Here is a 22,942-nt window from a genome sequence, read left to right as displayed (position 1 = left end):
TTTTTTTTTTTTTTTTTTTTTTTTTCCGGCTATATACTCTTAATGCCATTATTTTCATTTGTTCTTTTATAGTTTCAGTCAACTCAAGATGACTAAATTAAATTCCCCTAAAAAATGATTCCCTTTTTTAATCTTAGTTATAACTTAAATTCTCCTTAACTTTTGAGCCCAAGTTTATAAATTTCATATACCTGACTTCTTCAAGTACTTCAGGTGACTGAAAAGGCAAGTTCACAAACTAATAGCAAAATATTTCTAAATGTTTGAACAACTGTCAGAAGGCTAAAGTTAAAATTAGTGGTGTACTAAATCAAGTTTTCCTAAAACACTTAATTCTGTTTGCAGATTTAGTCAAATTCTACTTACAAACTAAGTCAAATTCACTAATATCAATTTAAAACCACAAAAGACAGTCAGTTTTAAATTGAAATAACAAGTCATATTGGTTAAAGCACCTGCTACTCTGGTTAATAATGAGCACACTCACAATCTTGACCATTGCAAACCTCTTCCTAAATGTAATGCTCAATATTAATACTCTGGGATTGATTTATAATCTCTCTGTGTAGTTTAAAACCTTTCAATTGTTGTAAAGTTTCTCACCCACTAGTTTTGTCATTCAAACAGACTGAGATTGATTCATCAGTTAGAATTTCAATTGAGACAAGATTATTCTATCAGATTTAACACCAAATCATGAAGTCCTACCTGAGGCATGCTGAACCCTTTCTTATTACTGAATTCAGTCGGCTATGTCAATGGGAGCTCTTAAGATCATATTTTTCATTTGGGCTTTAGTTTTAGAATCCTTATCCCCTGGACATTTAAAATTCTTTGTTCTTACCCAAGTTTTCTTTTGTGAGCTAGATAAATGGCAGTCTGCAACCCCAAACAGATCACAGTCCTTTACCTTTGCCTGCACTGAGAGGCAAGGATCAGACCAGATCCTTCATGCATTTCACAGTTGCCTTATCTGGCTCTGGTCAAAACACAGATTCATTTTGTAGAGAATCCCTGTTCACATCGTTACACAATTTTATAAATCATTTTAAACAGCATTTTAGAATGTATAACAAGGCAAAACCAAAACACCCCAGTGCCATTGAGTTGATTCTAACTCATAAAGACCCTCTGTGGGGTTTCCAAGGTTGCAAATCTTTAGGGGAGCAGAAATCTCATCTTTCTCCCGCAAGCAACTAGTGGGTTTGAACTGCCAACCTTGCAGTTAGCTGTACAGTGCTTCTCCTACAGCGCCACCAGGGTTCCTTAAAATATGGCAAGCATTATGCACCTGAATGTGGCCCACAGCTGAACAGTGGAATGTCTAGATAAATAGTATCTTTAATGTGCAATTAATTTATTATTATGAAATTGGTGGATTTCTTCAGTAAAACTGGACTGGCTTGGAATTTTCCCTGTTCCTCAGGGAGAGCTTCTTTTTTCTTTGTAGTTTCATGTCCTAATCCTAAAAATGCTAATAGTCAGTACAAACACAAATGGTTCTCTAGTGCCAATATAGAAACTTAGGAACACATCACTTTCTCAGAGGCAAACAAAAGACCTCAGATTTCACATGTTCATTATTCTTTCCTGAAACAATAGTACGCATTAAGTGCCAAGATCTGCGTAAGTTGGAGCATTTCTAGAGAGCATCTCCCTTCTACAACATTAGCTGCATGCTTGCTTACATGCTAAGGACAGTTAGAGACTGAGTTACAAAGTGAACAAACACATGTGAGGCTTACACTCAGCGAGCTTTCAGACCAGTTGCAAGAGCTAGATTGCTTGGCAGCATTCAGCTACCTTGAGTAATTGGTGTTGGAGGTCCTGGTTTTGAATCATTGACCCGATTCATAGGATGGGTCAGGGCTCAAACCTTGAAGAGAGACAGAACTTGGAGTCCAAACGCAAGCTCCATCCATTTACTGGCTGTGTGACCTTGAGCCATTTACTTCTTAAAAGTCTGAGGCTCCTTATCAGAAAGGGGGAAAGTGTATCTATATCAAAGGTTGTCATAAAGATTAAATAAGAAAATACACAATATGTTCACAAAAAGTGAACAGCTCTCGTTAGTAGAGAGATTAATCCAGCTGCCTTTATATTGTAGTGAGAAAATAGAGGTCACAGAGGTCTGTAAAAGTAAGTTTTTGAATATAAAAAGTATTTTTTTTTACATTTTTCATTTCCTGCACATAGTATAGAGTATGTTTCCTCAATTATAACAAACGCCTATGTGTCTCATGGCACCTAGTGACTGTAGGTACCTTCATAAATATTTATTTGATTCATATAATTAATTTAGCAGCTATACTGTGGAATTTAATCCTAGTGAACATTCTAATACAATTACAAAAAGAGGAAATATATTGTAGATGAGTGTATCTCATTTATCAATGCAATTTGTAGTTAGCAGTTTTTTCAGTGTACTCATACTATGGAGTCTGGGTGTGTCACTGTGGGATAAGCACTGGACTGCTAACCACAAGGTCCATGGTTCAAACCCACCAGGCACTCCTTGGAAACCCTATACAAGGTCACTGTAAGTCAGAACCAAATTGATGGCACTTAACAGCAACAACAGTCATACTATACTAGACATTCTATATATGTTATTGCTTCTAATTCCACAAGATCCCTTCAAGGTGTGTGTGATTACTATTACCCATACTCTATAGATGAAGGTACTTGGCATGCTACAGTGGTAGAGTCTCAAACTTTGTGTACCTGTGGAATTGAAGGTTTAGAGAGGGGTGTTCTTGACGTGTCTTGTTTACTAGAGATATGAGAAGAAATGCCACTTCTATATTAAGAGGAACACCTATATTATGACGCAAGATGCAAAGTTCACAATAAGTTTTAAAGAATAAGAAGGATTTCAAGAAGTGATTGAAGAATCACTTATACTCTGGATCTGGTCCCCCTTCCTTCCCGCCCGCCCCCCAGGATTTTGAGTGCACTCTCTGCTTTGGGGTAGTGTCTGAGGAGCTTTAGGGTTGTGGTTCACGTAATGTGGACAAGCTTCTAACGTGTTTCAAAAATTTAAAAGAATGTGTAACTCCTATTAAGGAACTGTTTTTCAGCATGCTAGTTACCAGTTCTAAAAATACATAAATAATATTAATGAAGTTGTGAATGCAGTGAAAATCTAAAGCTGTGGGGAAGTGTTTCCCTCCACAGATTTTCCTTAAGGAAGATACTTTCAAAACATACTTACTATTCTATGTTATCTGATCAGTGAATCTTAGGAGCTGATCTGCTTTTGAATTTTGTTTTGTTTGGTCTTGCTTTTTGTTTCTGTGATTGATGTTTCAGAGGTAAAAATGTTGGCCCCCAAAGACTATTGCTTTAGTTCTGAAGTTTTAAGGCTTTTTCATAATGAAAGGCTTTGAAATGTTAATGAGAGGATATGTAAAATGCATCCCAAGACTTGCTGATGCAAAGTGTTCATTTTCATGTATATTTGCATGAGTGTAAACTCAGACTGTATTGGCCATCTTGCACCTGCATTCTTATTTTAGGGCCCACTTATATCTATTTCTATGAAATCTTTGTAGTGTGACTGCCCACTTTCTGCTTCACCAAAAAGAACGATGGCCTCTAATTGTCACCAGTACCACAGATGACCCTCCAAGGAAAGTCTCTGTGCTCTTTCATTGTCCTTAATTCTCTCTGGAGGTCTGATAACACAGGGGCCAAGACTCGTGACCCCTTTACTGGTTGAAACTGGACCTTTAGAACTTTGCTTTTTACATCTTTCCTTGCAAAAGAAAAGTGTTTCATTTCATCTTCCTACTCAAAAATCTTTCTGTCATGATCCAGACTTTCGTCCCATTCATATGTTTGATGTTAATGGTCAGTTGATCAACAGCATGGATCCAAGGCATTAAGTGGCTTCTGTAGAAAACGAACCTTTTTTTTTTTGTATTTTATTTCAGTTTGAATCTATTTTATTTTGAATAATGGCTTTATTCATTCACTGAATCCTTCATTCAGCAAACATATTGGGCACCTGCTGTATGCCAGGCATTGGGTGCTGTGGGTACAAAGAACGCCATGACAGAGTCTGGGCTGTGAACCCACAGTGATTGCCAACAGAGCCAGCAAGCGACATCAATGTGCTGACCAGGGCGGGTGGCATGCGGGGTGGGGTCACCATACTTCATATAAAGAAGGTAGCAGGTCTTTGCTCTAGCATGTTACTGCCATGTAGGAATGCCAGTTAACTGTAGCCAGAAATTCCAACATATGAGAAAAGCCAGAAGTCTAGTTTTCAAATGAAATCTCTTTTTTTTTAATGTGGGAAATTCATTTGTAGAAGTCATGTGTAACCCAAACAAAACACTTGTATGTACTCTCTGCCCAAACATGATGGTGAGCCACCTTTTTGTGGCCTCTGATCGAACTGGATGGCAGGGGAACACCACCCAGTAACACGTTATCTGTGTGCAGATGAACATTCCTACATTCCCGCCATGCAGCCAAGTTTTTCCACTCGATTCTGTGGACTCTGAGAGACTGCCATGCCCAATCCGTCTCTGCCCAGCTATGTGGTCTTGTGAAGGAGAAGCCTGGGGAGCCCTAGCTAAATAACCAAAGTCTGATTACAGGCTTTATGATTTATAGATTAATTATTTTGTTGATATCACAACACTGATATCAATGTAAACACAACGCTTATCAGTCTGTCTGGGGAATGGTTTATGGTTGCAAGAAATTTTAACCCTTGATTCATTCCATACTTCTTTTCATGTTTTTGAGGTAACTAATTTTTGACATTTTATAGTCTAATGACTCTTAAAATCAAGAATCATATTATTTGGCTCTGCATTCACCCTCTGAATCTGATCTGATAAACCAGTTGATCTTTGCTCAGCCAAATAATGGAATGTGAATTTGGTCTGTGTGTTGTGTGTGTTTCTCATGACTCAAAGTGCTTGTCCAAAGGAAATGAAGGCAATTCTTGTATGACTTCTATTGCTGTTGTTATGTGCCGTCGACTCAGTTCTGACTCATAGTGAGTCTGTATAGGGTTTCCAAAGAGCGGTTGGTGGGTTTGAATGGCCAACCTTGTAGTTAGCAGTCCGTTGCTGATCCTAGAGCGCCACACGAGGACTTGAATAACAAAGCTACAAATCTGTCTATTGGAAGCTCAAACTTCACCTCACCCTTTGTGTTGGTTATAGTCTTTGCTTCTGAGTCCCAAAATCTCTGGGGAAACACACGTACACATGAAGCTATGGGCTGCTCCATCTCTTTGCTCTTTAGTTTATCTGACAGATGTGAAAGTATGGCACCAGAGAACTCCCGGGCGCTTTCTCTACATGCGGCCATGATGGTTCATGCACGCCAATCCAGCTCAAGCTGGCTTCAACTCATTCTTGAAATTTTTCCACTGGGGACACTTATAACAAAGTCATAAAACACTCTGCTCTGGAACTTCGCTCTGCTGCAAAATGGAAACATATCTGCAGAGTCTCCAAAGCAGAAGCCTTTTTTTTTTTTTTTCCCACTCACAAAAATTTTTAAATTTATGTCAGATTCCAGTAACATAGCTAGTTGCACTCAATGAGTATGATGAGTTAAAGTTCAGAATGTCTACTGCTGTTAGGATTTATTGTACAGCACATAATGTGCAATCCTGGTTTGGCACTGTAGGATAAGCATTGGACTGCTAACCAACCAGTGGCTCCTTGGAAGCCCTATGAGTTGGAACTGACTCAATGGCACTTAACAACAATATAGAGAAATCATGTTTTTTTTTTATTGGTAGACTCCCTATATTTGCAATTTCAGATAGGATTCTAATATGTGTCTTTAGTTGTTGTTGTTATTTGTTTTAAATAACTCGCAATGTAGAAGTCTAGATTGGACAGGTGAGATCAGAGGCCAGTGAAGACCATGAAGAAGAAAGTGGGTGGCAATGAATCTGAGAACTTGTGTTTGGTTGCGGGGTTGGTGGGTAAGGACATATGGAAGTGGGTTGTCAGATAACAGGCATGAATAACAAACCCAACTCAGAAAATACGATCATGTTCTAACAAAGAATCAGTCTGTAGAGGGACAACTGTTTCCAACAAGTTAAGTCGTTTAATATGCTTCAATCTCTGGCTCTAATGTATGATTCCTTCTTACTTGACAGTGGAAATTCTGAGTGCTCGTCAGAAGAAAGCAGAAGAACTAAAGAGACTTACTGATCTAGCCAGTCAGATGGCAGAGATGCAGCTGGCCGAACTCAGGGCAGAAATTAAGGTCAGTTCTAAAATGTCACAGCCTGGACCCCGAGTCAGAGATCTGATTCCCATATGTCCCTTTTGTACCCATAGAGTGCTATGTTCAGAGAATCCAACATCCTGCACCCAGCTCTCTTTCATGAGGTTGAAATAGAGAACCCAGAAGAGTGAAGAACCACATAATCACCTTATTTATGTATAAAATGATTAGAAGGGCTATAGGAGTCCTGGTGTGGCGCTGTGGGTTAATGCGTCAGACTGCAAAGCCATTTGAACTGCAAGGTCAGTGGTTCAAGCTCACCAGCTGCTCCTCGGAAACCCTACATAGAGTCACTATGGGTCGGAACTGACTCAATGGCACTTAACAACAACATTATTATATTAGTACAAGAAAGGTACAATCTATTTGCTTAGTCATTAGAGACTGACCCAAATAAAATGTACTAACCCTGAACTATAGATGGGTGAGAAAATATTACTTGCAGTCTGTAATTGGTGCATGTATATAAACACCCGCCTATGAACACACACTAAATATGAAGTTAGCCTAACAGTGAGGATTATAAAGCATGTGCAACATGTTGAACTTCTTTCCTCTATTATAACATGGGTTTTGGCTTTTTATAAAGAATTGTTGTTAAGTTCCAACTCATAACGACCCTGTATGGGGCCAACTTTGTGGTTCACAGTCCAGTGTTGATCCTATATTGCCACACAAGGAGTCCTTTATTAAGAATAGTGCCCACAAATACATATTCATTAGATTTTGTGTTTGAAGGCAAGAGAAACTGGCTAACCTCAATAGCAAGTAGAATTTGAAAAAAATGGGTGTAGCTTATCAGAGCAGAATACTGCATGAAAAACCACATCTATACCGTGAGGGGCTTGGGTAACTTACGTAGGGAGTATGACTCCCAATCACAGTCTTCAAGACCCCAGCAGGTGACTGACCTCCAGGTGGATCTCTAGGAGAGAGACTCTTTGAGTGGTCCACTTGGCAAAAACAGGGCATGGCATCTTGATTGACAGACCCACCAAGATTGCATTCAGAGTATCAGGAATGGTTTTCAAAACTGCATTGGGGTTGTTGTTGTTAAGTGCCGTCGAGTCGATTCCGAGCCATAGTGACCCTGTATAGGGTTTCCGAGGAGCAGCTGGTGAGCTTGAACCGCCAACCTTGCAGTTCACACGGCTTGGCAGTCTGAGACATTAGCCCACAGCGCCACACCAGGACTCCATAAGGTTTCTGAGGAGTGGCTGGTGAGCTTGAACCACTGACCTTGAGGTTCAAATCAACCTTGCAGTCCAGCACATTAACCCACAGCACCATACCAGGACTCGTATTAGGTGCAGGTACCCAAAGGGGCTATGGGCACCAGTGGAGCAACACAAAATCTGTACAAAAAAATAGGAAGTTCTGGTTTTTAAATGTCCCCTCATCATCCTCCTTCTCCCCAGCATACTACACACACACACATTCCAGCTTCTTACCACTTCTAGTAGCATAATGGTTACGAATCGGGCTGCTAATCTCACAGTCAGCAGTTCGAAACTACGAGCTGTTCCACAGGAGAAAGATGAGGCGTTCTGCTCCCGTAAAGATTTATAGCCTCGGAAACCCTATGCAGGGTCATGATGAGTTGGAGCCGACTCCACAGCACATCACAACAACAAAAACCATTTCTAGGGAAGTAGACTAGTTTCAAGACGCAGTTGCTACTAGTGTGACAAGTAGGATAGTGTACTATCCTCTTGTCATAAGATATTCTCTATCCTCTGGACATAAGACTGGTTGATTATGTGAGAAGTTGCAAGTGACATTAGCCCCATGGAGAAGAGCCTCCCCTGGGGTACTGAGCCTCTCTAGACGTCTGCCCCTCCCCTCTTCCCTTCTCTCTTCTGGCCTTTGCTGCCCCCTACTCAGACTGTTACAATCACCTCCTAATTAGTCATTCTACCCTAACCATCTCCTCCCAGGCTTCTCCATCACCCTAAAAACCAGAGTTGTAGACCTAAAGCAGACCTGGTCTCCCCCAGTATAGTTTATCCTGCTTCTCTGAGTAAAACCCACAACTGGCCTCTAGTCTTCCCTACAAAACTCCAAGCTTGTTAACACATCAAGTGAAGAATATGAACCTGCCTGCGTCCTGGTCTGCTGGAAGCTACTCAGCTTTCAAGTTTCGTTTCCACCTATCACCATCCCACTTACCATTAAATAGTTAACATCACAGGCTTTGGAGTAAACCAGTCCGGCTCCAAAATTTTCTACTTCTGTGACTTTGGATAAATCACTTACTCTCTTAGATTCTTAGAAGCTCAGTTCCCCCATCTATTACGCAGAGGTAATAATAGTACTGACTTTGTTATAACACAATCAGATGAAAGTGAGATTATCTGTTAAGAATTTGGCCAGTGTCTAGTATCCAGTGTTTTGTTTTGTTTTTCATGTTCCAGCTCTAACATAACTCCTTCACCAATCCCTTCAGTCGGAAGTAATTTCTTTCTCTCTGATAATCTTAAAACACCTGTCACATTCCACCCTACATTGTGGTTAGTATATCTGTTTCTCTTGCCATGTGATAAATTCACGGAGGGACTGCATCATAGTTATCTGTGTAATTTCTCACTCTATCACCTACACACAGATCTTTATTTTAAATAAATTGAAAAACAAAATCTTTCCCCCTTCCTTCAATAGCACCAGAAACGCCTCCATTCAAGATCATGTTTTATAGATCTTAAAAGATTTTAGAGCTTCCTGGTTGCTTATTAAAATACAAAAGGGTGTGTAGGAAGGATGACATGTTAGACAGACCAAACTGTGATACAGGCAAAATGTGTATGGGCAAAGTAGGAAGACCCTACAAGAAGGCACCCACCAGGTCTCAGCGTACTAAACATGGCAAGCCCACGTGTCAGAGAAGCGCTGGCCCTAGACATTCTTCAGTGGCTGACTTTCTGGAAGTAGCTCCCCAAGCCTTTTTTCCAAGGTGTGTCTAGATGGACTCCAACCTCTGACCTTTTGGTAAAGAGTTGAGTGCATTAACTGTTTACACCACCCAGGGAGTCCAAAAGGAGGGCAGGGATCAAGAGTTAAGATGAGCCCCAACACACGGTTTGCCTGTCTCTCCGTTTTTTCTGAGCCCAGGCAGAACCCACAGAAGCAGAAAGTGATCCTGCCCCAGGCAGGCCAGACTGCCGCGTGGAGCCACACAGTGACCACCCAGCTGAATGACTTCTCACCTGGTTCACACCTTCATGGGTGGATGACCCCTGCCCAGTGCACCTCAGCTCTGTAACTGTGTGACTCCTGTCTTCTCTATCCTCTAGCACTTTGTCAGCGAACGTAAATATGATGAAGAGCTCGGGAAAGCTGCCCGATTCTCCTGTGACATTGAACAGCTAAAGGCCCAAATCATGCTCTGCGGAGAGAGTGAGTTTTGCATACTTGCTAAGGAATTCTGTGTGAGTGAGCCCCGTGCTATTCAGAGTTGCTATTGGAAATGTCACGTGTGCAGTCCCTAGGGGACTGAAGTGAGGTCTGAAGAGACTTAACGATTGAAGGTCAGGACACAAGTCACTTGAAATGTCAAGGTTTGAACTTAGAGTCTTCAAATGCCACTGCCCATCAGTAAATCTCCAGGATTTATTAAGCAGAACAGAACCGGCCAACTAGTTTCTACCTTTTGCAAACTTTTTGTAAGCGCCGCCAGATGAACGGCCCCTCTGATTTAAACCAGCTCCGGCTCTGCAGAGACCTGTTACCTCAGAGGGAGACTTCCTAATAAGTCTGCGAACACTCAGTTAGTGTGAAAGACCCAGCTGTTGTGTGTGCTGCTCGGCAGGGCCCTGAGCTGGCGTCCGCCCTGTGCTGACTGAAGTCTGCAGATAATGGAAGACTTTGCTTCAGCCATTAGTTTTCGTCTTGGTCCTTATTAAGCCTTAATTAGAGTAGCTAATATGCAACAAAACTGGCTACAACTTCTCTCCTGGCCTCCAGCCCACCCACCAGAGGAGGTGGGAATGAGACCAACATAGCTTTAAGGACAGGTGAGGGACCTGGAAAGGCCACCACCTCAGTCTCAGGGTTACCAGCTGAACGTTGGCATTTGACTGCACTTTATTTTTAATGTGGCAAATGCTTTTGACCTGCCCAACCTCCGTCCCCTCCTGAGCATAAAAACATACACTCGGTCCAACAATTACAGAACTGTATTATGTATTATTACATTTGCGTAGTCTTCACATTTTCATGAACATGTTAAACATACTCCTTTTACAGAAATTACTATGTAAATTATATGTGACTTATATAGAACTAGACTACATGTTATCATTTACTATGCTAAACAACATACATCTAGAGTAGCATACTTTGTTCTTAGCATTTTATAAGACGTGGTAGACATTTTCCATATCAATATATTGAACCGATAAGGTATTTAAATAACATTTGCACAGCCTGTCTCCTGAAGGTACGCAGTTCATTGCTGTCAGTTTTTAGCCGTTCAAAATAGCACTGCCATGAGCTCTCCTGTTCATCCAGCCTAGCAGTTGTCTGGTTTGATGCCTGCCCTGCTTTTCAATTCTTTTATTTTTGCCGCTTCCCTTAGGAAGGAGTCTACCAATTTGCCATTCTCCGTTCCCGGCTTTTACCTCATCCCTAAAAACCAGACAGTCTGGCTCACAGTTGGAAACTTCACTGCCCATCCTCATTTCCATTTCAGCCTGAGGATGCTGAGTGGTTCTGTGTCACCCGCCCTTCTGGGGAACTGCAGTTTCCCTGCTTTCCTCCCAAGCAGTTCAAGTGCCACCTAGTGGGAGGAACTACCCCCTTCCAAGTGGACCTCATGAAAGGCAGCCTTGCGTGGCTGAGATACACGCTAAAGGCCCTTTTCTGCTCAGCTCTGGAAGAGCACATTAAGAGCCAGAAATACTCGTCACTGCACTACAGGAAGCAGTGACCCCATAAAACTGAGTCTAGTGAGCACGAGAGCCCCTGACTTGCTGTCGTAACTTGCCTCTAAAGAGAAGGAACCGGAGTTTGTCCTTGACTTTCAAAGATGCTGTGAGCCATGCTAGTCACTCCTAATCCTCTGGAGAAAGGCTGGGATTAGGTCTGATCCAGCCAAAGGTAGCAGAGAAAATGGCTTTTAAAAATTGATGACAATATTAAGATTCAGGGAAGGGTCTTGCTGCCCAGCCCGGCAGTGCAATTCGGGGGAAGGCAGAGAGGGAAGCTGTGACTTTATCCTTGAGTGGGTTCCTTCCGGCCCCCATTAGGCATAAGCACGAAGCAGTCCTTCACCTTCAAAGCCAGCAGGACTGGGAAGAATGATCATTGAGCCCTACCAGGGATCTATTTCATCTTCCACTTGCATTTCCACTAGCTTTTGTATGGATGCAGATTTGCAGTGAGGGTGGTGTCGAAATGGGGTTAATAAAAGGTCTAATGAAAGAAGTCTCAGGGGCTGGCGGGCCTCATCGTCCTGTTTTGGAGATATTCTTGGCCAGGGAGACAAAATGTCCTCTGTAACATCCAGCGCTACCCCATTCCATGCTCTGGTGACACCGTGGCTCTGACAGGCCAGTGCGTCAGCTTGTCTTTCTGGGTCTTTGCTGTCCCGACTGTAAGAGGGGTCTGACAGGGAGGGCTCAAATAGTTTGGGCCCTGGGGAACCCAAGAGCAAAGTGATTTGTGGAAGGTCCAAAGAGGGGCCCTCCATTGAATTGGTTCTTGACCTAAAGAATGGTATGAAACTGGTTCAGATGTGTCTTTCCAGCGCATATCTCTCAACGTGGATGATTGTGCTGTAGTCTCAGCTCTGTGGTTCTCACAGAAGAAATTGCGTGACCTCCGAGTCCCAAGGTACCCTCTCAAATGACATCTTTCAAAAAGTCCTTTCTTACTGCTGTGTTGGAGTTCCTGCCAAGTTCTTCATCTGCTGTGTCTTTCTAATGGCTGAGTCGTGTCTCAGTGCAGCCATTAATGCCAGGACTTTCTTGTTGCAGTTACACATCCAAAGAACAGTTACTCCTCAAGAAGTCCGGGCAGCGCCCTACTGCCTCTGCTGAACACTCACGCAGCAAACTCTGGGAAGCAGAGTCATTTTGCCCGAAAAGCATCCAATCACAACAAGTCCTCAGAGGGTAAAACAGCAAACCCAAAACTGCTGAGTAATCCTCCCAGCTCCACAGACACCTCTCACCAGGCCATGCCCACTAACAAGCAGGTAAGCCATTTGGGAGGCCGCCTAGTGCTACCTTCAGGGGGCTTGCAAACATCGGTCCATGATGTCAGGGAGGGGGGAGGAAAACATTCACTTCAGGAGGAAGAACATGGCAACAGCTCCTGGGGGTCACAGCCTGGCCCACCCTCCACAGCTCTGGCTGGCCTCCCTGTCCCCATCTAACCCACTTAACAAGTTCCCATTGGAGGTGGTGACCTACACACACTCCAACAGCATTAGCACGTGACCACTCTTCTTTTGACTGCCACCATCCCAGGTCCCAGCACCCTGCCCACACTTGGAGGAGGTTCATGCAGATGAGGGATCCAGATTCAGAACCTGGACACTGAGATAGTATGAGAGAGAATAGGGCACTCTTTTTTTAAAAAAGAATTTTCCTCATTTATATTTAGTTTGTCAATTATAAGTCAAAATTAGTTCAGTCATTTTTTTTCTTCTCCTGGGCTTTCAGAAAAGGAAATACATTTCAGAATGACATTATTAATTTTTATCTGCTATGACAACTAAAGATACAAGTTTCCAAAGCAGTCTTCCCTCTCTATCTGCGTCTCCACTGTATCCTCAACAGGGGGTTTCCCCTTATCTTTAAAGAAGAAACCAGAGATGTGTCTTGATGGTATTAGAAGTTGAGCATGCTAGGAAAATACCTTTCAGATCGCTCAGAAAGAGATTTTTCTTTTAGTATTCCCAGATGCTGGTTTTCTGAGCTCTGTTGGGTTTTGAGGTCTTGGTCTTGTAGACTTGCCACTAATGACACTGGCAAGCATTTCCCTGACCCGGAATGCCTTCCTGAGCTGTACGCCAGCACTGTGACCAGGAGTGTGTCCTATGTCACAGGTTAAAGGTCACGGTCAAGCCTGTTTTACTTGTCATTTAAATACATTTCTCATTCTTTGTTCTTTGCTCCTTATTAAACATTGTACCAACATTTGGACTCCTGGTGCTGCACTGGACTGCAAACCACAAGGTCAGCAGTTCAAACCCACAAGCTGCTCCTCGGAAACCCTGGGGTCACTATGAGTCGGAACCCACTCAAGGGCACGTAACAACAACAATACCACCACCATTTAGTCTAATGTCCCATGACACTATTTCTTTATTATTAAAGACAAAGGAGGTCAGATTAAATACAATCTACTTAGACACTGGTCAGCTCACTGCTTTATCATTTCAGCCAAGTCTTTTAGGTAATGTGTCATTTCAGTTGAATTATGCTTCTGCATCTAAACCAGGGAGTCCTGGTGTGGCGCTGTGGGTTAATGCACCAGACTGCAAAGTCGTTTGAACCAGAAGGCCAGCGGTTCAAGCTCACCAGTCGCTCCTCAGAAACCCTACACAGGGTTGCTATGGGTCGGAACCGACTCGATGGCACTTAACAACAACATCTAAACCAGCATCCTTATGCATCTGAACTAAACTTTTGTCTTGGGCCCTGTGCTTTAGTGGAAGCAAAGAGAGACCACCGCCCAGGTCATGCTGCAAGTCCCCGAGAGCCTAGAATTCTCTCTTCAGTTGGCTTAGAACTGCTCTCAGGCACTTTACGTACTGTTCCCTTGGATAGATCATCTTGAAGGCAGAGCCTGATACCAGTTTGCACACCCCTAACTCCAAAGTGGTTGTCTCAGGGGGCCGGGGTGCAGCATAGATGTGAAGGCTGGAATGAGTATCCACATGCATGAGGTCCAGGCCCTCTCACAATGTAGAACAGAGCCAAAGGTAGGAAGAGAAAAAAGGTGTGCCAGAGAGCCAAGAACCCCTCAACATCGTGGCACAGAACCCAAGGAAGACTTCTGTAATTAAACCTGGTCTTCCACGTCCTCAGGACAGTATTCCAGGGTAAGTCCACTTCATACATACACAGGTGTATGCCAAACAAAATGTGCTAAAGCATGTGTGTGTGATCAGTGGATGGCTGCAAGCAACTTCTTCAGTAATTAATACACCATCCTAGTATTGTTAAGTTGCCTTCAAAAAAAATCTATCCAATTAAAACAGTGGCTTCTGATGGGATCTACTGGGCCAGTTAAATTCAAGGCATAAAATGACGCAAATAAATAACAACTACCCTCAAGGGTGATTGTTATTGATAAATGAAATCGTTTGCAGAAGTGCCTCCCTCACAACCTGGGTTACCGGACACTCAATGAGCCCTAATACTGACAGCTCAGAAACCTCTCCCTTGTACAGGGATAGACTACATCAATCCATTGCTTCCTGACCACTGGTCCACTTACGTTCTTGGTGGCTGATCTGTTGAAAGAATGACTTCTCACTATGATGCTTCAGAACGGCAAGAGATTTTCAAGGGCCACTTACTGCTACAGAGACACGCATGCTGCCTCCTGGCCCCACCAACATCTACACCTCATCATCCCTGGTTTTTCCCAAGACATCCTTTCTGAGCTATGATAAAAACAGTGTTAGAGAAGAAAACTTCCAAGGGAAATTTTCCATTTGTCGTCATATGTATAATTAGAATTCACATAGCATTGTCCCAGAATGGTCCAGAAGTCTTCATGCTTGAGCATCATTATTGCCCACTCCTGCATTACACTTCATTCTGTTACATTTTCGGTCCTATTTTAAAGGTACTTTTGGGGTTTTCTTTCGCCTAGCTCTTGAATTGCAGTTTTATGCCTCTGTTATGGAGGCCTTATAGTGCTGTGATCTGGTAGCGTAGTGGTTATGAATCTGGCTGCGAACCCTAAGGTCAGCAGTTCGAAACTACCAGCCGCTCCGCGGGAGAAAGATGAGGCTTTCTACTCCCGTAAAGATTTACACCCTTGGAAACCCTGTTCAGGGTCGCTATGGGTCGGAACCGACTCGACGGCACTTCACAACAACAACATAGTGCTGTGATCAAGCCCTCAGATGTTAACCAAGAGGAAGATTGCTCACACCCACTCGGCAGCGCTGGCAATATGGTTCTATGTTATTGTTAAGTACTATCGAATCAGTTCTATACAGGGTTTCCAAGAAGCAGCTGGTGGGTTTGAACTGCTGACCTTATGGTTCACAATCCTGTGTTAATCCTACAGTGCTGCACCAGGAAAATTACTAAAAATACCATTGTTTTCGAGTCCATTCCAACTCATAGCAACACTAAAGCTGAGTGAAGTTGCCTTAGGGTTTCCAGGGCAGACTGCTACATTTTTCTCCTAAAGAAGTGGCTGGTGGGTTCAAACCAGCAACGTTAGCAGCTGAACACTTTAGCCACTGCAGCACCAGGGGTCCTCTGTAAATAACCTAGAAAATCCTATGCGACAATTCTCTGTCCTGTGGCCACTATGAATTGGAACTGACGCCATGATACATAGCCACAGCTTGCCTCTTCAAAACCATCCACTTCCTTAAAGTTCTATTTATAAGACAACGCACAATCCTAGGCTGTCCATAAGATTGAGGATTTTTTCAGCTTGCCCCTGTTTTCATGTTGCCATAATGTTCACAGTATAAAAAAGCTAACCTGAGGCTTAGAGACCTGGTTTCCCTAATGTCTACCGATGTCACCTTCGTTTTCTGGGTGTTTCAACGCCATCTAATACGTGTTTTTGGTTTTCTTTTTTGGCAGAATGGGCCTTCTAACCAAAGACGAAGATTTAATCCACAGTATCATAACAACAGGCCAAATGGGCCGGCCAAGTCGCAGGGTGGTGCCGGGGAAGCTGATCCCATGATGAAAGGCAACAACCGCCATGAACACAGAAGACAATCACACAATGGCTTCCGTCCCAAAAATAAAGGTGGCACCAAAAACCAGGAGGCCCCCTTGGGGACAAAGACCCCCGAGGCCACTGCCCACTCAGAAAAGCCACGGCGAAGGCAGCACCCCGCAGATAACTCGGAGGCCAGGCCTTTCCGGGGTGCTGTTGCCAGGGTTCCGCAATGCAATCTGTGCCCCACGAGAATTGAAGTTCCCACGGATGCTGCGGTTCTCTCAGTCCCAGCCGTGACATTGGTGGCCTGAACCAGGAGAGATAAATGGTCGTTTTCACTCCATTTTGGTTCCCTGCCCGAGGTGCTGACCCAATTCGCTGCCAAAAAGAGAGTCACTGGGAATCTACGAACCCCGTTTGGTTGTGTCACCCTCTCTGAATCATTTTTACTAACCCTAATAATCACGGCTAGCTTGCTTCATAACTTTCATGGCTTTGCTTGATCTGTTGACGCTTTTTCCCATCGAGACATTGCAGCATTTTAGCAAGGCAGTATTTACTCATTTGTTAGGAAAATCAAGATGTGGCTGAAGACCAGAGACTCAGTAGCAGCCTATGTTGTAGCGTGATGTCAGTCCATTGATTGTCTTTAAAGAGTTACTGTTGCAAAAAAAAAAAAAACCTTAATGATTAGACAAACATGATCTGCTAAAGACACATGCGCTTTTGTAGAATTTAACATCTGGTGTTTTTCTGAAAAATATATATATACATATATTGCTTTATTTGAAACAAATTAAAATATGCTGCATTTGACACCTGGCTGGTTTCTTTTTTTGATGACCACCTTACTATTGAATGTACTGCATAATACTGTCAAGAAAACTAGAGGCTAAGGCTAAAGCACAGATCTCTGTGCAACGCTATTTGCCTTCAAACAAAGGATGTCTCACCACGGCCCTGCTAAGCACATTACACACAGATACAGAAGCCTGCGCTCCACGCAGCTTACACATCAGCTGTTGGCTTGGAAACCTTGATCACAAGCAATGGAAGTCTCCATTGAGCATGGTTTAAACAATCAGGAGCACTGACTGGTTCCGTGACTGAAGTCCAAAGCCTTGGGTCCAGTCTGTTCAGGGCTCCGGCTCCTCTCTCTTGTCTCGGCTCTCCTTTACACCTACGGTAGGCATTGTATTCAGAATGGCTTTCATCTCCAGGGCAAAATGAGTGCCTCACTCCCACAGTCTAGAAGAAGAACATGTCTCCCCAGGTAGCTTCCACGTGGGGGAGGTGCCTTTCTCAGAAGATCCAGCAAAAAATCTTCTTGCAGATCATTGGCCCAATTTTCTCCAAGGCTTCAAACCACTTCAGGCTAGTTTGACTCTTGCTGAGAATTTACCTTTCCACTCCAGATATACTGAATAGAAAATCTACATTTGAACAGATCACAGATCGGGTAGAAATGCCTGGTAATTTACTTCTAGCAAACCCTATCACTCACAAGGGTCCAATCTGAAAGGAAGCATGGGGACAGCAGAGAACCAGACTAGCCTTTCATTTTGTTGTGTAAGAGGTCACCATGAGCCCCACAGCTAACCACAAACAGAGTCCACTCTGGATACGAGGTGTGGCCTGCTGGGGAGGTGGGCCACTGTTACCTCGGGAAAGGAGAGTGGATTCTGGCCTAGAGATCAGACCTCTGATGACAGGCCAGTTCCTCTTGGGCATTGCTTCCATTCACCTACCTACCCGGTGTTCTTCAGACTTGGTAGTTTCTTTCAAGTGCAAATACTTGCTTTCAGCTCAACATGAACAGCCTTTCTGCCATCCCTGGCTCTAGGGCCTCTTCCTCAGAGCAGCTCTGAGCAGCTGAGCCAAATACAGGAAGATGCTTCCTCTCTCAGGAAAGAGCCTTCTGAGGTCTCTGGGTGTACCCGGAGATTTAGGAAGAATTCAAAATGCTGAGTCCTGCTTCTGGAAGGAAGGAAGAGCTGTTCGTTCAAATAAGAAAGATAAATACCCAGGGCTACTGTCCCTGCTTACTCAGTTGAGGTGCTGAGCTTAGCTATTACAGCACAGAAGGGTTTGGCACAATTTTTGTGTAGCAAGACTTAACTCACTCCTGAAAAGCATCCGTTTCAATGCGGTAACTTTAAAGACAGGCCCAGGGATTCTGGAACCAGGAAATGTAGTAGACTTTCCAGCTCAGGAGCGCAGCTGTCTTTGTCAAGGTGGGCCCAGCCACTGTTAACCCTGACTCACTCATGTGACTATAGGGGTCAAGAAAGCACAAACACATTCCTCAGTGCACAGCAAACACTCCCAAGTCAATGAAAAGAAAGGAATGCTAAACATGGTTTAGACGTGGAGACTTTTTCCCTAGATTTTACCTTTCTCCTAGACCCTGGGCATGTGACTATTTGACAGTGTACAATTTTTAAACAGTAATTTTCATATACTGGAACAATGGTGGTGGAATTCTCACCTTCTGGTCAGGGGGAGACCCAGGTCTCTTTTCCAGCCAGTACACCTCAAGCACAACCACTAGTTGTCTGTCAGCAGAGGATTGTGTGTTGCTATGATACTGAATAGGTTTCCACAGGGTTTCGGACAAAAACAGACCAGCAGGAAAGGCTTGGTGATCTGTCTCTGAAACCCAGCCAGTGAAAGCCCTGTGAACCACCATGATCTGATCTTCATCATGCATAGGGTTGCCATGAGTCAGCAGCCAACTCAACATCAGCTAACAATGATTTCAATATTTTAGTGGCAGTTTCAAGGCATTTAAAGTCTGCATTACATGTCTTCTACCTGTCCATTGGCAGTCCTGGAGATTCTGGGAGAGATGCAACCTTTTTTTTTTTTTAAACACACACAAAAAACCTTTAAATCCTTTTCAAAATATCTCAAAAACATGAGCAGCCTTATCTCTCTACTTAACCCACATTAGCCTGCTTAGAATGGATTCTTCTCTCTTAAACATTTCTCTAATAGAGGTGAAATCATTTAACACTCCCGAAGACTGAACAAATTTTACCACATAGATCTTTCATTCAGGACTCCATCTGTGAAATTCAAATATCCCTGGTGGGTTGGTTATTTACATTTCATTTGAGAATTTCTACATAATCCATCTCTATTGTGTTGAGCCTATTATAGGAGCATTTACCCCAGTACAAACCAGTACAAACCTCACTGTCAGTGAAGGCCATCTGATAGTTAGAGGGAGGAAACCAAAAGTACAATATATCCAATTTAGAGCTCGGTTCACACACAGTTCGACTCTGCTGGCATCAGAAACAGAGGCTCTAATTAAACAACATCAAGTGAGGTTAATGGGAAAAGTTACCAGGCCCAAAGCTACCAGCAATTTTATTTGCCAAAATAGCAGACTTGGGGACTCTGACTCTCTGAAAGCCTAGGTTTGAAATTTAATCTCAATTTGACCATTAGAAGTAGAGCTGGATCACCTGGATCCTTCTTTGCCTAGACATTAGGTCTGGTACTCAGGGGCAGCGAACTAGATAGATGCGAACTAGATAGATGCTGGAATTCAACACATCTTTTGAGAAAGAGATTCCTCCTATCCAACTTCCTTTTATATGCAGTACCCAAAGCTGAGGTGCCCTGGTGGCATGACAATTAAGTACTCAGATGCTAGTGGAATGGTCTGTGGTTCGAACCCACCAGCTGCGCCTTGGAAAAAAGATGTGGCCGTCTGCTTCTGTAAAGATGACAGCCTGAGCAGCCTTATGGGGTCGTTCTACTTCTAAGGTCACTATGAACCTGAAGCTGCAAGCTAATGCGCTAGACTGCAAAGTCAGTTTGAACCCCAAGGTCGGAGGTTCAAGCTCACCAGCTGCACCCTCGGAAACCCTATACAGGGTCGCTATGGGTCAGAACCAACTCAACAGCACCTAACAACAACAACATGATTCTGGTGTAGCACTGCAGGATCAGCACTGAACTACAAACCACAAGGTCGAAAATTCAAACCCACCAGCTGCTCCTTGGAAGCTTTATACAGGGTCTCTATAAGCAGGAACCGACTCAAAGGCACTTAACAACAATGAAGAATCTACTCCACAGCAATGCATTTGGGGTTTGATTATCCAAAGCTGCCTATTCTAGTGCCCTCTTGTGGCTAGAGATGGTAAAGTTTCCATTTTCTACAGACACCTAGTTACAATGTTCATGAAATGTATATTGGCACCCTTTCTTACCACACTTGCTTCAGAAGCTGTCTTGGTGGTAGCGGTGGTGATGTGCCATGGAGTCGGTTCTGACTCACAGCGACCCTGCATAGGGTTTTCCGAGGCTGTAAATCTTTACAGGAACGGAAAGCCTCATCTTTCTCCCGCAGAACAGCTGGTAGTTTCAAACTTCTGACTTTGAGGTTAGCAGCCTGACTCATAACCACTGTGCTAACAAAGCTCCTTAGAAGCTGTCTTAGATATTTGTTAAATACATCAAGTTGGTTCCAACTCGTAACAACACTATGCACAACAGAACGTAGGGCCCTAAGCCATCCTCACAATTCTTATGTTTCCGTCCATTTTGGGTGCCACTTTGTTAATTCAGCTCATTGGGAGTCTTCCTCTTTTTTTCTAACCCTCCACTTTTCCAAGAATAATGTCCTTCTTCATGGACTGGTCCTCCTGACAACATCTCCAAAGTACCAGAGACAAAGTCTCACCATCCTAGCTTCTTCTAAGGAGCATTCTGGCTGTACTTCTTCCAACAAACATTTGTTTGTTCTTGTAGCAGCCCATAGTACCTTCAATATTCTTCATTAACACCATGATTCAAATGCATTAATTTTTCTATGGTCGTACTTATTCATTGTCCAATATCCACAGGGCATATGAAGCTATTAATAATACCATAGCTTGGGCCAGTTGCACCTTAGTCCTCAAACTGACATTTTGCTCTTGAACACTTTAAGAGGTCTTTTGCAGCAAATCTGCCTAATGGAATATGTCATTTGGTTTCGTGACTGCTGCTTCGTGAGCATGGATTGTAGACCCAAGCAAACTGAAGTCTTTGACAACTTCAAACTTTTCTCCATTTATCATGATGTTTTTTATTAGTCCAGTTGTGAGGATTTTTGTTTTCTTTATATTGAGGTGCAGTCCATCAATGTAAAGAAAATGAAAATTCTCCCATCTAGTGCTGCTGTAAAAGAAATAACACAAGTGTATGGCTTTAACAAATAAAAATGTCTCCTCTCATAGTTTGAGCAGTTAGAAGTCCAAATTCAGAGCTCTGGCTCTGAGAACAGTCCTTGCCTCCTTTCAGCATCTGCAGGCCCAGGATTTCTTGGAGTTCTCCATGTGCCTGGGCCTCAGTCTTCCGTGGACCTAGGAGCTTCCCAGGGGAGGGACCCCAGGTCCAAAGGGCTGACTCGGCTCCCAGCTCTTCTTTCTTGGTGGTAGTAAACCCAACTTTCTCTGCTCACTTCTCTCTCCTTTTATCTCCTGTGAGATAAAAGGGGTGGCAAGTTGCACCCCTGGGAATGAGATCAAGGTCCTGATGTGATTCAAAGTGGTATATCCCACTCTTTGTTCTCATATTGGTTTATCACACCAGATCACATCATAGGCAATCATCGCATAATTGCCACACCACTCAGATTTGTGGCCCAGCCAAGCTGATACATATTTTGAAGGGACACAATTCAGTGCATGACAGAGGCCAGACCGACAATTCAAGCACAGATGAGCTAACACTCCAGGCTGCCTAACCTTATAAAGCAAAACAAGAAAGGGTCAGCCAGTTGCTCCCAAATTTTATAAGTAAACTATAAAATAACAAAACACCAAAACCAAAGCAAACAAAAGAATTCAACTGGCCAATACAAGTATATCACTCCAGCATTGTGCTCTAATCTTGCGAGAAAAAAATCTGAAGACCCAATGATTCTCTTGTTATTGCAGAATTTGAAGCACAATTTTAACACCGTTCGTTACAAACCACTATGATAAATTGTTTTCATCTTTTTGCTTTTTCCAACAAGCCTTTATAAACCCTAAGGAATTTTTCTATCTATTCTTGGTTTCAAAGAATGAACTCCCCCATCTTGGTGAAGCCAGGTGCTTAATCTCAGCTAAAACCAACACTTAATCTCATTACGGTGCCCCCCAGCCAAAAGAGCTCTGGGCTGGATCTGGGCATTTTATCTGAGAAACCCATAACATTGCCTTCATTATACATGGGTCTTCTTTTAAATGCTTTGCCTTTCTGGGATTTCGGCATATTGTTTTCAGAGTACAGTTTGGTGGGTGGGGTGGGGAGGGGGGGCTACTGATACATTTCCAGGTGCCCCTTTGCACACTGCTTCTTCCCACAGTTCAGGAGTCTTTCTGGGCCGTGACGAAGGACAAGCGCCACAAGAATAATCCTGCACACTGTTTTTTGGTTGGAACAATAAGTACATTCTAAAGCAAGAGTCCTGATATGGCCCTGTGGGATAAGGCACTGGACTGCAAGATCAATTTGAATTGCAAAGCTGGCGGTTCAAATTCACCAGCTGCCCCTCGGAAACCCTATACAGACTCACTGTGAGTCTGAACCGTCTGGATGGCACTTAACAACAATAAAGTGGGGTGGAAAATTTCTGGCCTTCGGGTCATATGTTATTGTTAAGTGCTGTTGAGTTGGTTCAGACTCTTAGCAATCCTGTACAGGGCTTCCAAGGAGCAGCTGGTGAGTTTGAACCACTAACCTTGTGGTTCAAACCAACCTTGAGGTGGAGTGCTTACCCTACAGTGCCACATTGTTGTTGTTGTTAAATACCGTAGAG

At 43.3% G+C, this 22,942-nt stretch overlaps 1 protein-coding gene across 2 annotated transcripts in view; it reads left to right on the top strand.

The window, feature by feature from the left end:
• The window catches only part of SPATS2L (spermatogenesis associated, serine-rich 2-like), a 187,426-nt gene extending 170,473 nt beyond the window's left edge, over positions 1 to 16,953 (top strand). For both annotated transcript variants that reach the window (XM_006861995.1, XM_006861996.1), the window contains 4 exons: positions 6,140 to 6,249; positions 9,561 to 9,663; positions 12,243 to 12,463; positions 16,053 to 16,953. In XM_006861995.1, the coding sequence (XP_006862057.1) occupies positions 6,140 to 6,249; positions 9,561 to 9,663; positions 12,243 to 12,463; positions 16,053 to 16,448 (830 nt within the window). In that variant the 3' untranslated portion in view covers positions 16,449 to 16,953. The remainder of the gene's footprint in view (positions 1 to 6,139; positions 6,250 to 9,560; positions 9,664 to 12,242; positions 12,464 to 16,052) is intronic.
• Positions 16,954 to 22,942: the final 5,989 nt, after the last annotated feature.

This window comes from Chrysochloris asiatica, unplaced genomic scaffold (genome assembly GCF_000296735.1).
Source record: "Chrysochloris asiatica unplaced genomic scaffold, ChrAsi1.0 scaffold00045, whole genome shotgun sequence".
Lineage (NCBI taxonomy): Eukaryota > Metazoa > Chordata > Mammalia > Afrosoricida > Chrysochloridae > Chrysochloris > Chrysochloris asiatica.
This window is presented reverse-complemented; position numbering and strand designations above follow the sequence as displayed.